General features: G+C 45.1%; 1 protein-coding gene across 1 annotated transcript in view; it reads right to left on the bottom strand.

Moving 5' to 3' along the window:
* Positions 1-487: 487 nt before the first annotated feature.
* The window catches only part of TECRL (trans-2,3-enoyl-CoA reductase like), a 59,392-nt gene continuing 42,978 nt past the window's right edge, over positions 488-16,901 (bottom strand). The window contains exons 5-12 of the mRNA XM_009683758.2: positions 12,839-12,954; positions 10,124-10,229; positions 8,286-8,358; positions 6,129-6,172; positions 3,189-3,246; positions 2,196-2,281; positions 1,903-1,948; positions 488-749 (exon numbers count right to left, since the gene is read on the bottom strand). Coding sequence (XP_009682053.2) covers positions 622-749; positions 1,903-1,948; positions 2,196-2,281; positions 3,189-3,246; positions 6,129-6,172; positions 8,286-8,358; positions 10,124-10,229; positions 12,839-12,954 — 657 coding nt within the window. The 3' untranslated portion in view covers positions 488-621. The remainder of the gene's footprint in view (positions 750-1,902; positions 1,949-2,195; positions 2,282-3,188; positions 3,247-6,128; positions 6,173-8,285; positions 8,359-10,123; positions 10,230-12,838; positions 12,955-16,901) is intronic.

Genomic DNA, 16,901 nt, shown 5'->3' with positions numbered 1-16,901 from the left:
CTCTGTGGTGATCGTTTTGAGCCAATTTGTATTGAACAACTTGCTATCAGATTCAATTAAAAAAAGAAAAAGAAAGAAAACCTTGTAAAGCTGTGCTAAACCGTGTTAGCAGCGCACCCGTCACTCTTTGATGTGATACTTTAGAGGAGCTGAAGCAGAACGTGCTATTTCTGTGCAGCAGCTTAGTAAAAATAAGGCTGTGAAACATCTTCTGATGCAAAAGACAGAGAATCCGGTCAACATCTCACACGCAACCTTAAAATCACCAGACCTGAATGTACGCAGATGAGGTGTGCTCTGTCGATATTAACAGACTCTGAGCCTGTTTTCACCAGCTAAATATCTATCCTAACATTCAGCGTGAGCAATTTTCTTGTCCCTTCCCAATTAGCTCCGTTACACAAAACCTAATTAAATCATATCTTTTCGCAGGAACCAAGAATTCAAGAGCCGCATTCTTTTCACTTAATTAAAAGCTCTTCGTTTTGATCTGTTAATTTTCTGGAAAAGATACCCAGAAGCTCTTCCTCAGGCTGACTTTGGTTACAGAACGAAACGGCTCATTTATGTCCAGCGTCAGTTATTGAGCTCTACGTTTAGGCTTCAACTCTTGTGAAGAGCTTAGAAGATGATAGGAATCATAGCCGCTTTTCTGCGCACCTCTGGATAAAATCTCTTCAGATACAGCTTGTGTTTCTTTCTGGCCCAGAGGGACATCTGGATGACCATCAGGAAAGCAAAAATGCCAACTAGTAAGAAAAAAGAAAAAAGGAACATGTGTTTTCTTTGGCTGCCCGTTTCTGTGGATACCAGAGGGGTCATGGAAAAGCCTGCGGTCTCTTCGGTGGGTGGGGACAGGCTAACGCTGCCCTTGCTCTCAGCCTTGCTGTGGCTGGGTTGGCTTATCCTGAGGCTCACAGGCGCCACTGGAGAATTCATGCAGAAGCTGTTTGCAGCTTCTGCACCCACCATATATCCCCTACGGGTTCCCCATAAATCACAAGGCCCCCTTTGGCGTGGTGCAGGCTCAGCTCAGGATTTTCCATGACCTTGCTTAGCTAACTGTTTTTCTGCTGTACTTTTGGCCTATAACACTTCTTCATTCTTGCCTTTGGCACCCGACCTTAACAGGGAGCCGTGCTGTCACGTCCTATTGCACGGAGCAACAGCAGGGCCCTGGAGCAACTATAGAGTAGGTGCCCTGCTGGGTTTAGGTGCCTGGGCAGCTAGGTCTCACAAAGCCAAACTTTAGCTGCCCAGGCCCCCGCGGTGGTTGTCAGGACCCAGGATGGGGTGTCTCAGGTAGCTCTCCCTTCAGGCTGAAAGGCGTTTGCAGGAGTATTTGGGTCCCTAAAGATGTAGGCTAGGTAGCAAGCAAGCAAATCTTGAGGAAGATTTGCAAACCCTAGTAAGCAGGTGGTTGTTAGGGATTCCTGGGGCAGCAGGGGAAATGCCCTCAGAAACCTGTCTGTGTCTTTGCTCATCGCTAGTGCTCAATACATCTCTTCTCCTCGCTCTTTCAGAAGTACTCTTCCAGGTTGACAATGAAAAGGAAGCTTACTGTATCAGAAGTGATCGTTTGTAAGTGAAAAGTACTGATACTTTTTTATTACATTTCAAAGTCTGTTTGCGTTGTGAAAACTGAAGAAACAGCACTGTTTCACAAATAGCAGAGAGCAGGTTTTGATCAAAACAAGTTGGCTGGAAATGTTGCAGCAGGGTTCGTGCTCTCCACAGCTTTCTGAGGGTGGCACTTCAGAGCTTCCTACAGTCATGTCACAAGGGGTACTTGACGGCAGAATTTTGTACGTATGTTGTAAATTTGGGGCAAATTTGAGATTTACAGAATTCATTTCCACAAACAACAATTTAGGGTCCATCTTCATGCAGTCTCACACGTACCTGGCAGCGTTTGTGTCATCACTGTGAAACTAATCCAGGACCCGACCTGTTGCCAAGAAAAAAGGGCATTGCTAACTGTAGTCAGAGCTCCCACTGGAGGAGGAAGTCACACGGGAAAAGGGAAAGAGGAAAATTAGCAGTGTGCTGGCTGGGGTGAAGAGGGAGGTGGAAAAGGCTTGGCTGGCTGAGGAGTCCGTAAGCGCTTGCGGGGAGCAAGGAGACTGAAGGAGGAGAGGCTGGTTGATGAGCACAGCGACCTGCCCTCTGCCCATAATCACGAGAAAGTTACGTACCTCGTACGTGTAGTTGGGACAGGATACCAGCAGGAAGAGCCACGTGAAGGGGTTGTAGGTAGGACTTGGAAAACAGGCTTTACTTCCTTTATGAGAGAGAAAAGAAAGCATGCAAAACCATGGTTTTGTTACTGCAGGAGGGGAGCACGGCGTTATCACGGATAACGCTCCTGTAAAACGCGACACGGGCAACGTTTTATTTTGGGGTTCTCGTACAATACTCTCTTCAATACTTACAGACACTGAGCGTGCTAATAAATGTACTTGGCTTTTGCTGCTTTTGAACCGCATTAGACGCGTGGCGACCAAGAACGTAAGCACTTGCCTGACTGCAGCGCGTGAAACGCTTTCTGGAATAGAAACTGGCTTCTCTGTGTGAAGCTGACTATACTATGATGAATTATTTTCTTGCCTGGGATGTTACAGTGGGAAATAATGGTGGTTATTGTAATACATCCGAACGTATATTTTACTTACTGGTATATACAGTATGACTTTTATTCTCAAGATACAAAATATTCTGGAAAACTCATGTTTGGCACAGCCTTTAGGAGCATTCCTATATGTTGTACACCTGTTCATGAGTTTGTGTGTTTGTACATCCGTGTGTGTACCTGTGCATGAGATGCGTGTGTATCTCAAAGCAATGCAAATTAATTTAAAACATTTTGAAACTTAAACTTAAGATTGACTCCTTCGTTGTCAATCAACGAATATGCTTTAGAGAACTTCAGTGCTTAAATGCACATTCAAATTGCAGTTGTTTATAATTAAGGTAAATTTGCTACAAATTCTGGAACAACTACAGCCTTGCTAATGTGTCTTTGTCACTATGCTTATTTTGAGCGTATTATACTGATGACGTGGTACCTATTTCATCTTTCTTTATTCTCTGGATGTAGACATATAAATTACTGCACATCAGCAGAGGATGGATAGGTTAAGCACACTTCAGTCTTCACTAGACAAAAAGGAAACAAAGAAAAGACAAACCTGAATGCTTTTGCTGAGCTAAAGCTACATTGATAAAGTGATTTCCAGCTTCACACATCTGCAACACATTAAAAGAAACATTTCAGTTATATGCATAAGAGGCTGTGGTAAGCGCACATAAACCCCGCTGCACCTTAGTGCGTGACCCTGAACATCATGGTCAGGGTTTGCAGTCACTCCAGCCTGCAAAGGTGTAGGTGGAAAGCTGATCCCAGGTTTAGCGGTCTTTCTGTAGCTTTCACTACTGGTTACGACTGCTGTAATCAAAAGCCAAGTATTGCCCATATTTAAAGTGGGAACTGATGGGAAAACCAGTTTCAATTCCTAAGAAAGAAAACCTGTCAGTGTGACAATCTGATTTTATGGTTTTCATTTTTCATCTTTTTTATGATGAAAACCAAAATGCAGTATATATGTCAGTCTCTGACTGAACTGAGTTTTATTCATTTCTGGGTTTGAAGACTTCATTTCCCCTCTCAGATTGAAAAAATGCAGTGTTAAAATGTCTTCTTATTTAATTTATCTTTCTAAAACTCTGCAAAACTGGCAAGACTAGGAAATCAGAATAAAAAAGGAAGAGTGCTAAAAATTAGGGAAATGAAAAGTGGAAAATCATAAAATGAATAGAGAAAAAAGGGAAAAACAGTCATTTTGGGGAGCCAGTTTTCAAAAAGTCAACCGTAACAAACTTCAATTAAAACTAATTGAAAGGAATATGTAACTTCATTTTGTATTGAAGTGTCCCATTATCTCAAAGAAAATTGTAGAAAGCATTGCTGAAGATTTTCTCCTTTTTTGGCAGAGAGATTTCCATGGTGTTTTTTGTTTTTTTTTTAGGAAAGTTTAAATCAGTTCTGTTAGCAAAGCTGTTGTTCTGCATGAATATGTAGTGGCGGGTCAAATCCTGCAGTCCTTTCATTTTTTTTAATTACAGCTAACTGGCTGTCACCTATCATAAACAGCAGATGTAGACAGTTGAGTAAGCAGATGAGGAAATTCTGTCATAAAATATTATACTGGAAGCCACAGCATTAGAAGTAGTTTTAATGTATGTATTTTTTATTATGGGCCAGGAACACTATTTTTTCTTTTCACCGTGATTTTAAGGAAAAAGGCTTGGAAGTTAGGCGTGTTTTCATGAAACACTCTGTATATGCAAACGTGCGATGCGCATGCCAGGGTGGGCAAAAGCGATTCATTGGCTGCAGTTAACGCCTACTAATTCTGTGATCAGTTATAAGTAAAACAAGCAAAGGGTGTTTTTGCAGGGTTTTTCTTTCCCGCCGCCCTCCGGCATGCCTTGGAGTCTGCAGCTGAGCTGAACTGTAATGAGCTCTTAGGTTGCTCTTTGGAAAGGTGGCTGATAAGGCTCTAGATGGAGCCGCGCGGCTCAGCGGAAGCCCCTTGCGCAGCCGGTGTCTGGGGAGGCGGAGGCCCGGGGCCGTGCCGAGCTGGGGGGCAAAGCCTCGAGGCTGCTTGGGAGGTTGAAATAGTGAAGCCTGCCTGCCGCTGCCCCTCTTTCTTGCTCCGTGTCTGCCCCCATGGGGAAGCCCTAGGGGGAGCCCGGCCGGCTGCTGAGCCCCTCTCAGGCCTTGACCATCTTCAGGCGAGCGAGCGTTTTGCCTGCCTCTGCTGTACCTTGCGTGGGCAGGAGGAGCGGAGGAGGGCTGCGTGGCCAGCCCCGGAGACAAACGCCGCCGCAGCTCTGATCTGTCAAGGGTCCCAAGCGCTTAGACACGGCTCGAGGCTTGTTTGAGCGCCTTTCTGGGCGGCCTGTGCCCGGAGGAGCCGAGAAACGTTACCCTCCTCTTTTCTTGTCCCGTTTCTGGAAACCGGTCTGTGTCGGGATTTCCCAGGCGCTGACCGCTGCAGCTCCCCACCATCGATAAGTTAATACTCAGCTCTCCAAGGTGCAGCACCGGCGTGCGCTGAGCGTCTGGCTGAGCCGCAGTCCCCCGAAACGCGCGGTTCCCGCGTTCTGCGCTCACCGAGCCACCCATGGGGGAACCTCTCTGTCTGCTGCTCTCTTTCCAGCTCCACAGATCTTAACCCGCCCTCTACCTTTACGGGGGTTAAACTCTGTTACGAGACAGCCTCTTTTGACTGAATGGCCCCAACGTCGGCGCCTTAACATAACGTTCTCTGAAACCAGCCAAGGGAATTATTTCTTGCAAATCCCCCCTCACGGGCCGTCAGCCTTTTGAGGCCGTGCTGACCCTCCGTGGCATTGCTCTGTCTCTAGACGAGACCAAAATGCTCTAACTCTGAACTTTGGCCCCTCGCGGGACCCCAGCTGCAGAAAGCTGCCCAAATGCCAGTACTGCCCTCATCTCTGTGTGGTCCAGTGCAGAGCCCCTTCCTTCTGACGGGGTGAAAAATTGAATCACCGCACTGGGAAAGTGGTGTCCGTGAGTGTAGCTACATAAAGGCAGGGTTAAACGTAAGGCTGGCAAACAAGCGCTGGCCATCCTTCGTCGGCTGTGCTTTCCCTTGGCTTCACCCGTTTCGGCAGGGATTTGTTATTGTTTTTAATAGCTGCTGAGGGTGGAAATTAAGTTATTAGGGGAACTCAATGCTATCGGAGAGTCTGCTTAGGATATAATTCTTTAGCGTTTTAGAAATTGCGAGTTTGTATCTGTCTAAATATTAAATGCTTTGCACAGTTATGAGTAGTAATAACGCGGAAGATGTTCTCATGGCTCTCAGGCACAGCACGCGCTCCACCGTTACATTAAGCTGCATACAGGCAAGTAATACTAGGAGACTTCCCAGCCCAGAAACCTTAATGGCTTCTCAGTGTCACTAAATCCAGCCAAATGACATAGGGCTGCAGGAGTGGACGTGCATGTGCACACTTGCGTAGCAGCTTTACTGCATTTTGCTAAAGCATGAATTGTTCCTATTCCACAATCATTAATAACACTTTATTTTTGTACATACCAGAAAAGCAAGAGCAGCAAAAGAAACTTGTCTGTGGCCAAATGCTGGAAAATAGAATGAAATTAGAAGTTGCTTTTTACAGTATGCACGTGGTTTGCTATGGGTGAAATTAATCCGGTGCTGAGGAGAAGAAATACTTCTCTCTTGATAGGCTCTGCAGAAAGAACAAAGATTATCACACGATATGAAGACCGTGCAAATAGTAGCAGCACTCTAGGAAAGGCCAGTGTCCTCACCACTGATCTCAAGGCAGTTTTCACCTAACTTTTTCTAACGTTTGTCAGCCTCACATCTCCAAGCGCTTTGTCAAAGCAGTCGGTGTTGCTGTATAGCTTGGAAAGGCAAGGAGAGGGCTAAGGGAAGATCAGTGGCAGAACCAGGCCAAGAGTTACATCTTTTGCATGTGATCTCCGCTTTAGCCATATGTTTTATCGATAAGCCTCTCTATCTCCATGAGCCAAGAATCTAAGTCATAACCTATTATGTTTTTAGCAGTGAGGCTCTTCTCTATATCTAGTATCTGCTTCACAGTCTAACCATGCGAGAGATGCATTTAACCTTTGCGATTTTTAACTGCCCTTTGCTTGCATCTCCTTTCTGCTCTTGTCCCCAGACAACGGTAGGTGTAGTAGTATGTACAATAGTGCTGTAGGTATGGTAGTGCTGCACCATGTGCATCTCCAAAGGTTGCATTTCTCCTGTGAGCCTTGTTCGTGGCTGAGGGACACAGATCACTTTGCTGAGCCAGTCGCGTCGAGCCTCTACTTTCAGGAACCTTTTTTTTTCCTCACTGGCACGCAACTCCTCTGCGGTGCCAAGGGCATACACTAAAACTTCTCCCCAGAACGGCTAGCACATGTCAACAGCTGAGTATGTAGCTGCTAACCAGATGCCTGGTTAGCATCGTGGCATTTGCCACCTCTGCAATTACCCGCTTGCCTCTCCTTACCTGTCCCCAAAATAATCACCTCTGGATAGGACTGTGGAGGTCACCTGCATCCAGAACAACTCATCTGTTCTTTACGATCCATCTACCTGTGCCTGAGGGCTGGTGATTTCCAGCTTTGCCCCATTTACCTACAAATGTCCTTTTAAGGCAGTGGCAAGGAATTAGAAGTACTTCTTCCGAAGGCCTTCGCTATGGAAAAGGTTGAAGGGGTAAACAAGATTTCTGGCTTCAGACTGCATCGTGAGCAAATACTTTTCTCTGTAAATGAATACAGAAGCTGCACCTACTGATCCTCATGGCCTGGACTGCTAAGAGCTGTCTCAGGTTTCCACCTTGTGTGCAGCACTACTGTTAAAGCCACGCCAAATTCGAATGTCTTTCAATGAATCACATCCTTTTTAAACTGAATTTTTGTATTATTTTAAAGTGGAAGCAAATGCCACTTGGCAGAACGTTTGGATTGGAAAAAAAGTGAGATATTTCACTGTGAGTACAAAGATGTGTAATTAAAACTGACAAAGCAAGTCATACGCTCCCCGAAGCTCGTAGATATGTATCAGTTGCAGAAGAAAAGGAAGGCAAAGGCAACGATAAAAATGCCACCCCAAAAAAGTAGCAGGAAACAAAAATCATGACAATTTTGATCAAATCAAATCAAAGTTCACAGAACAGACAAGAAGAAAAAATCAGAAAGAAATAACAGTGTAGCAATAAATTATAATGAAAAGGTACAAAATAATGAGTGAAATCTAGAAATAATAAGGTAATTCTTTTTTTCATTTTTATCAGCAATATCTGGTTGACTTTTACTGGTTTCACAAAAAAAAAAAAGGCTGTTTCTTTGGCAAATAAATATCTCTTCTTTTCCAAGAAAACACGGTACTAGTACTCTCACATAGTCCTAACACAAACATATTGTAAAGATGAGCACAATACACTGATCTTTGTTTCCTCCACGTGGCCGATATCTCCTGCTCGTAAAACTGTACAGCAAGTAACTACTGCTGAACAGGAACCTGTGTTTAGTGATAAAGTAGGAGCACCACCCTCACCATAATCTTCCCGCTAACAGCCTTATCTCTGGGCAGATTAGTCTAAGCGAAATTGATGTCTAAGCCAAAACCTCTACCTGATTTTGGAGAACTTAAAAGTTGCACACTGAAACCTTTTTAAAACCAAAATCAAATTTGTGCTCTACTTATACATACATGGTGGTGTATACCGAGGATGGTTGATGTAGTATGCAATCCAGGAAGTGAATCCCCAGTAAAAGGCACAGCCCTGAAATGGACAAAAGATACTTCTTTTGTTAGAAAGGGCCATAAGAAACTGTGAACTGTACATTTATATATATTCTAGTAACATGTTAAACCCAGATGATCACTGATCAACTTTGCAGTGGCTTCTTGAGTTAAGGAACAGTAATACAGATTTTTTCAAGATGCTCTATGGCCACACACGCCAAAAAAAAAAAGAAAAAAGTGTGTGTTGAATGCGTTTGATGTTTGTTGCAGGGATTGGCATTTGTGTTCTTCCCTGGAATGAGGGAACCCTACCACTGAAAGAGACGTTTCTGAGTTGAGCTATTCAAAGTCTAAGGCTGGTTCAAGAAGTTGAGCTGTGACTATATCTTAAACTCATCATTTCCAAGCAAGACAGAGCTAGCCAAACGGTGTTGGTAAACCAGGTGAGATGATAAAGAGCAAAAATGAAAAGGTCTAATTTAACCCTGGGGCAGAAAAGGCGCACAGTTCCATTAAAGCCATGTGAGCTTCGTGCAGTTGAGTCACACGCTGCATCTGTGCCTACGGATTCAGCCCCACCTCCTCCATCTGCGAAAAAGCAGCACCTCGGCTGCCCTTTCCTGATGTCTGAAACCATAGAGATATGGGACAGCCCAAGAGGCGACCGTCTGGTCACGGTCTTGCCCTGGTTAAGGGTCGCTGCTCCCATCCGTTCTGCAAGAAAGAAACAACACCAGCTGACCGACCAGACTGACCGACTGAAACTACCGCGGGTTACGGGATAAAGCCTTTCTGTGTGTCTAGTTTAGGGACCTCCTTGCGTCCGTACGTTCTCAGGAGGAGCAGTGCACTGGGGCTGGCTGCAGCTCTACCCCCTGCGCAGGGGCGGCGAGTCAGGCTTCCTCTTTTTCATGTTTCTACGCAGTGCCGCTGTGGTAGGTGTACCACAGACACTAGGGAACAGCAGTCACTGCGGGTCTTTAACTCCTGCATGGGTTCATCGCCTCAGAAGTGGCACTCCAAAGCCATGTAGGTGGTTCTTGATTTTCAAACGTTGCCTGTTGTAAGGCGGCATCCCTAGCTGTGCATAACTCATTAGCTCCTTTCCAACTCGAGTGGGCTTGAGCCACCTACCATGAGCATATGTTTACCTCCTTCACTAAAATTGTAAATGTATTGAAAAAATCTTTAAAAGGGAGGATCGTTACCTCACTCTGAATGGGATGAGGGGGATACAAAATGATTGAGTATGTAAAATAAGAGGAAGGCGAGCCTATGAAATAATGACAAATGATTGAAATTCAAGAGGCCTAATGAAGACTCAGATGACTTTAGGCAGCTCAGTCTGTTCCTTCCTGAGGCCTCCATCTATAGAATGAGAACATATTTTTTCTATTTGTAATTTGAGTTTAATTTCCTAACGCAAGGGTTGTCTCTGACTCCATGTTTTTATTGCACTGAGGAAGTAGAGTGTGATTTCCGTCATCATTACTAGTTTTTGCAGCAGCATATCTCGTTAAAAAATTAGCATTCAGTCTGAAAAATATCCTGGTCATGACAGTCAGCCTGCTGGGTGGATGAGTCAAAGTGGACATTGATATGCCAGAGCAAAAATGGACGTGGATTCTTATTCATGTCCTTGGGGACATGGCCCTGAGACTCTTCCTGTATTTAAATTTTGACTAATCATAACTGCCGGAGCGGGAAAGTAGATTATTTTTAATTTTCCTAGCTTCAAAGGACTGCTTCAATAGGAGGATCTTGTCTGTCGTTCTTACATAAAATGATAAATATGTTATTACCTGAATCATATTTTTCAGAGGAGTGTGCCCTCCAGAGAGCTTGTGAACAAATAACGTCTCCAGAAGATGTCTGATATAGTGTAAACAATGGCAGAAGCAGGCCAAGCTGGAAAAAACAAGAAGGGAAATGAAGGTAAGTGAAAGATTGCTTTTTATTTCTTCACATTTTATTGTCACAAAAAGAATAAGGACTAATATTCCAAAACTGCAAAGTCGCACTGAATCTTAGGATTTAAGATTTTGTCTTAATTGAAGCATCTGGAACCAAAGATTAATGGACTCATTTTCAGTGTTATACAACGCTGCTTCCATTTTACAGGGAAGCAGCTTATTTTTACCAGCCTTGAATTAAAAAGAGCTCCTCGAGCTCCGCATGTGAAACATCGCCCTGACAGAACATTAAAACGGGGCAGCTGTGTACACAAGCAGACGTCTCCCACGTGTCAGGTCTACCTTAATGCTCCTGTAGGATGCGTCTGACGTTTGCAAACGTTCTGAATAGCTTCTCAATGGTTTCCTTGTCCTTTGCCAACTCAAGTAGCTGCATGGAGGTAGTTTGTATTTCATTTCCTCGTGGACTCAAAATGAGATTTTTGTTGCAAAGTTAATCCATTGTGATGGCTTTTTCGTAGCTGGTTACAAAGGCCTGTGGTAATTGTTGTAGAAATTATTTTATTGATTCTCGTTTGAGGAAGATTGTGAAACAAGGACAGGCGCTGCTGATTTGCTTCAGAGAATGAGTTGCAGCTCATAAAGATTGAATTTCAAAACAAATGTCAAGAGTGATTCCTGGTAGCGTTTTATCTTGGTTACGTTTACCATACTGCCAGAGCCTGTCTCACTGCAAGCCCGTTATAAGACATAAATGAAAAGTGGTTTTCAGCATGTGAAATCTCAAAATACTTTTATTGTGCATCTCGTATGGTAGCCAGAGTCAAAGACTAAACAATTTCAGAGTAATTAAACCAGAAAGATTTGAGCTAAGAAAATTTCAGACAATTAGCAACTTAAATAAAGGCTGGAGCCAACTTTCAGATTTGTTGGGAACTTTAAAATTAATTCGGGTTAGGATGGAGCCCTCAAATGAACCCTTTGAGAGTGATCACTGGAAGGTTTCTGCATACTCCTTCCCCCTTGAAAGGAGGTCAAGGTATTTCTGGCTCTTCTGCGCTACTAAAAACTCTCTCCTTTTAAGCGTATGAGCAAGAGAAGGAAGGCAAGGATCTCGTAGCTCCAGGTTTGAATTCAGCTACTCTGTGTTCTCATTCCCAGCTCCACTAACTCCCTTCTCTCTCTCCAAGTCTCTCTTCCTCCATCTGTAAACGGTAATATTGCTTACTGCGTTTCTCTGCTATGTACCGGGTCCGAGTGCTATGGGGCAGCAAGCCGTACTGTTCTGGAGTCTCTGCGCCGTCCCAGCTCTGACGTGTACAGCAGACAGATGGGGTTTCTTTGATCATGTCCCACCCCTCTGCCAAACGCGAATGTCCCCGTAGTGGGGGACACAGGACTGAAGAGAAGCAAGTTCCTTAGATGTGAAAGTCCCTGGCCTGGCACATTAGCCAGCATCCTGCAGAGGGGCTCAGCTGGTGGAGGCACTGCCTTGAACCCCCCAGCAGTCAGCAGGCATAGCTGCTAGCTACCTTCTCACCTGTAGCCCTTCTTTACCCCTCCCGCGAATCAGGTCTGCTTTATTCCTCCAGGAGCCCTCCAGAAGGGCTTAGGAAGGGCAGGGTTTTTTTTCCTAAAAAGTCACATCGGTTGACTGTCCTCTCTTCACTGCTTTTTGGCGCACTCTTGAGTTCTGGCAGACGATCCAGTACCAGCATGCGTTTCCGTGTGATCAGCTCCTATTGCGTCATACCTGAAGTGTTTCATCGTTCTTCTTAGCGTTGCTGTTCGAGTGAGGGACAGAAGAAAAGCTAACAGGTCCATGTTATGCATGAGCTTCTCCCTGTGTGTGTATGTATAGGTAGATAAAACGTGTGCTCTTTACTCTTCTGTAACTGTGGATGAGCTCTTATTTTTGTTTGTCACTGAAGCTTTTTATCTCTTAAAACTCCTTCGGAAGTCAAATACGCTGTGTGCGGCCATGGCAATTGCACGTTGGAGAGTTTAATTTCAAAAGTCATATGACTAGTTCTGCATTCCTGTGCGGCTTAAGTTTCTCCCTTAATCAACTGTTCTTGACCTGGATCACGACGCAGACCTCTTGAAGTACTTCCTCGTTGTTATAGGTGAGAGCTGGCAGGGAGGTAGTTTGCCGCTGCTCTGGATGCTGATGCTACCCATCTTTTCATGTGCCCTTCGGAGCTGGAAAGCACTGTGAAGAGAGTGGGCTGGGGGAACCTGAGTCCTCTCCCCTCTGTCGAGCATGGCTTTGGCTTACTACCCCCTCTGTTTAGTATTTCACCTTCTGTTCTGCTTGTATGTCTAGAGCACAAGCTATTTGGGGTAAGAACCACCTCTCCCGTTGTGAGCAGATGCAGTGACCGTTGCGACTGGTATCCTGTTTTTGGTCAGGTTTAGGAACGTTACTGAAATAGCAACGCTTAATCTGAAACTCGCGCTACCTCTGAGGACCAGTTTGGGTGGGGTGGGGAAGCTGGCTCAAACCCTCTGTAACCTCCTCTGCCCTGGACGTGCCGTGTATCATCCCTCTCAGGAGCACCCGGCTCCCTGTCCTCCACCCAACAGTTCACGCGTGTCACTTACTGAACCACGGGGTGGCGGAAGTTCTTTGTACTCTCCGCTTGATCGTAAATGGTTGAGAGGCGAATGTAAAAGAGCAGGTATATCAGAAGAGGCCCAGTGTATTCTGTTAGAAAAAACTAGAAACGATAAAGAAAATAGCTGTATCAGAGTGTGCACCAGTAAAGGCATGATAAAAAGAATAACCCTATCCACAACGCCTGTTCATCCTTCAAATGTCATTTCAGCTTCATTTGAGGACTTAAATGACATGTAGGCTTTTTTTTTCCTGCTGTCTGTTTAGCAAAGGAATGAAATCCATCTAGCAAAAAAGAGAGAGGTTTCTGTGCAAAACATTAACCCCATCAGGAAGGTTTTTGCGGAAGAAGCTCAAAATCACAGTTATGTCCTCCTTATACTTTCAGCTGTGCCGTCAGATGCCTATTCTGAATCTTAATAGCAGTGAAAATGAAGGCCCTAAAAGCAGAAGGCAACGTGCTTTGTGCCAGTGTTTTTTGCAATTAAGCGAGCGATATAGCAATCAAAAGCCAACTGCGTATGAGAGGAGCGAACGTAACTGGTTCGCTAGCCTGGATCCTGGTTGCTAGCATCCAAGGTCAGCTGGAAGGGAGGGATCATGGCTAGAAGTCAGGGTGAGGGTGGAAGAACTGGGCCTGCTCACCTGGGGTGGCCCTTTGAACGATTTGATCATCTGTCCCCGCTGGAATGAAATCTTGGATTAAAGTGGCATAGTCCAACTTGTCCACAAGGGACGGTAACTGGCAAATCATAACGCAAGCGCGTAACATTGCGTAAGGGATAAAGATTCATAACTAATGGGCTTCAAGGTGGCTATCTGCACTGCTGTTGAATCGCAACGAATAAATATTTGTGATTTAAGGAGCGACATTTAATTTAGACTACCTTCCTCGAAAGTAATATTTGGCAGGCGCCTAGACCCACAGTGCGGTGTTCCTTCAACCTCTCTTCAGAAGAGCTTTGAAACGACACAGAGGTTGTCCTGCAGAAACAGCCTGCAATTAGGTTTCCTTGTTTGGGGCCCTCCAGCACCATATTTCCCCCTATGTTGGGGGTGAGCGGTTTCGGAAGTCTCAGTCTGTATTAGGAGAACTCAGTCTCCGGAAGTAAGAGGCTTGAATCATCTTCAGAAGGAAAAGGTCCAATTTTATTCAACGTGACACCGTGGCTTTTGTGCTCCGTTTAGATTCAGCATGATCCCAAGAGCAGCCTCATGCGTGCGTGTGTGTGTGTGCGTGTATGCGGGTATGGAAACATTTGATCAGGGAATGGTTGAGAAGACACATTTGCTGTGGAACACAAAAGGGCCAAAGGATTGTTAGATTTTTGGTTTAGTTATTGCTGTGTTGGTCTATTCGTGGGAGCCCACCGTGTTAGGCAGTCTGCAAACACACGGTAAGAGACAGTCTCTACCATTTTTACCTAATACACTCAACACAGAAGATGTGGGTGTAGGAAACACAAGCACAGACAGTAGGGTCTGGGCAGGTCAGTGTAAGCCCTGGGAATGAGCTGCTTTCCCCGATGTAGCTTTTTCTATCGGCAAAGACTTGCACCACAAAATGCAGCCATAACTGCCAGCTTTTATCATCTGCTTGGCGTGAATGTACTACAAAGCTACCAGAGAAAGACTGGCAGGACTTTTGGCACCAAGTTGCGGCTACTTGTCACTGCACCGAGCGCTCCCTCCTCGCCCTTTGGCTAACTTCAGATGCTGAAAGGAGAAGGAAAGATACAGGGTTAGTAGGAAACGCAGCCCAAAGTACAGGCCGCGTGATGGCTGGACCCGTGTGCTGGGGTGAGGAGGTGCTCCTGATGTAGGAGGAGGGACGCGGGGACTCCCCTCAACTGCGCAGAGGAGCTCATCCTAGAGTTGAGTAATATAATCAGGCCAAATTGCTGGCCTTGGAGAGGTATTAGTTGCGTTAAGGGTAAGTCAACCTGTTATTTTTACAGATGCTCAAAAACTGAGGAAATTACTAAGATACTGGTTTTTGTTGATATCTCTTTCAAAAATAATAATGAAATTTTAAACAAAAAAATAAAATAATGGCATTGTAACTTGTTTGTAGTTTCTGCAAAAAAGAAATACAATTTTGATAAAAGCCGAAAAAGTGGTCATTCACAACGCTGAGTATTTCTGTTCCGCAGAAATGTCAAAAACATCCAATATTCAGATGCACATTACTACTTCTTTATAATCTTGTGGGCTTGCCTAGATTATTAAGCAAAATATGGTGGTGGTCGATTGAAAAAAAACAAAGATCATCTTTTTCATAGAGGAGAATACTGAATTACATCTCCATTAAAATCTGCACAGCTCAACAGAAGTATCATTAACTTTCTGGAGAAACAAATCAGGAGATTGCCCCTTTTGTTTCTGCATCCGTTCGTTCGATTTCCTGTTTTTTATCTTGCAATGTCCAGCTCTCTTACTTTCCCTCCTCTCCAGTCTCTGGCATGATACTCTCTAGCTACCTCTTAGTGGCCTGGGGAGAGTTTTGCTCTTGGGCAGACCTCCTGCAGGCATGAGCTCCGTGTACAAGGTGCTTAACTCAAGCCTCTCGGAGCAGCTGAATTATCTAGTCCTTGGGGACGTGGGGATTCAGTAGCACGTACGCTGGAAGCGTCTGCTAAATAAGCAACAAAAGAGAGATCTGAAATATGTTGAAAGCAAGCTAACGTAGGAGCCTCCAACGTGTTTATTTCCATCATTCAGCTGGAGAGAAATGAAAAAACAGTGCAGGATATTTAATTCCTAAAACAGCAAGGCATTTCATCCTGCATGAACTAGATTGGACCTGCTTCCCAGGAGTTTCCAGGGACCTCTTTCTCATCCCTTTTTCAGATTATCATACCAATTAGCACCTCGCCGAATCGAATAACAATGAGGTCAGGGATGATAATCCCAGCCCTCATCAGGCAGAGGGTGTATTTAGGGAGACTGAATGCAAGAGGTGAAAAAAGCTATTTAAAGCTATTTGTTGTTTGCAAGGCAGAGGGAAGGTGAGGTGGATTTTCCGGCTGGTAGGGGCAGCTGCCTTAGTGCTTGACACCATCCCAACGAGACTACTAAAGGCAATGGAAAGGTTTCTAGTGTGAGTCAATAGTACTGCGCGTACTAGTCGGGAAAAGGCAGAAAAGGACGAAAGGAAATTATAAATAGGGGAGGGAGCCTGGAAAAAGTCCCCCAGAACCTGTATAAAGTAACAGCCCCCGGATTAGCAATCTCTGCACGAGGGCGTCAGCTCGCTCCTCTCGGTAGCGCTTATGCCGTGCCCTTTCCGTAATACCGCACCACACACCCTGGCTTGTATCACGTTGCCTTTTGGCATGGTCTCACGCTGTCGCGTCGATGACAAGCTGCAGAGTGGAGCAGAGGCAAGGCCATGCAACCTTTGCCGTGCTGATCCCTTCCCGCGCCTCTTTCCATGCCATGTAGGGGCAGCTTCCCAGTTCATCAGCCCTGGGCATGATGCTCCCCTTTCCAGTGCCAACAGGGTGTTTGGGTTCAAGCAGGCAAGGGGCGGGTGCGCTGGGAGGATACCTGCGCTTGGGACAACGGCTCTGGGCCGCCGCCTGCAGCTCTCCGCGCGGTGAGAGACATAAAATAGCTTCAGCATGAGCTGGGTAACTGTTTGATGGAAAACCAGCTGCAGGATATAAATTATCTAGCAGACTGAGCTTAGTTTCTTCGATAAATGTGAGACAAAGAAGACACTGGTTGCAGGTCTGAGTCGGGATCAGAAGAGACAGTGGGAACTGCGTAAGGAGGAGGATCTGCTGATGTCAGACAGACCGACCGACCATTATTATACGCAAGTGTACAGAGAGCAGCTGCAATTTCAGAGCAACCCAGGAGACTGAGGCAGCTCAATCTCCCCAAATCCTCAAATCACATTAAATTTAGGATCTAACTCCCTTAGACTCCTTTTGCAATCCCAGCCCTAAGTATTCTTGAGCTAATGATCATTAAGAAGCATTATTAATTTGTGGACCAGTTTCTGCTTCGTATGCTTTGGTACCTCACTAAAGGCCCTATAGTTAG

The sequence above is a fragment of the Struthio camelus genome, chromosome 4 (assembly GCF_040807025.1).
Source record: "Struthio camelus isolate bStrCam1 chromosome 4, bStrCam1.hap1, whole genome shotgun sequence".
Classification (NCBI taxonomy): domain Eukaryota; kingdom Metazoa; phylum Chordata; class Aves; order Struthioniformes; family Struthionidae; genus Struthio; species Struthio camelus.
Note: the sequence above shows the minus strand (reverse complement) of the source record. Positions and strands in the feature narration are given on the sequence as shown.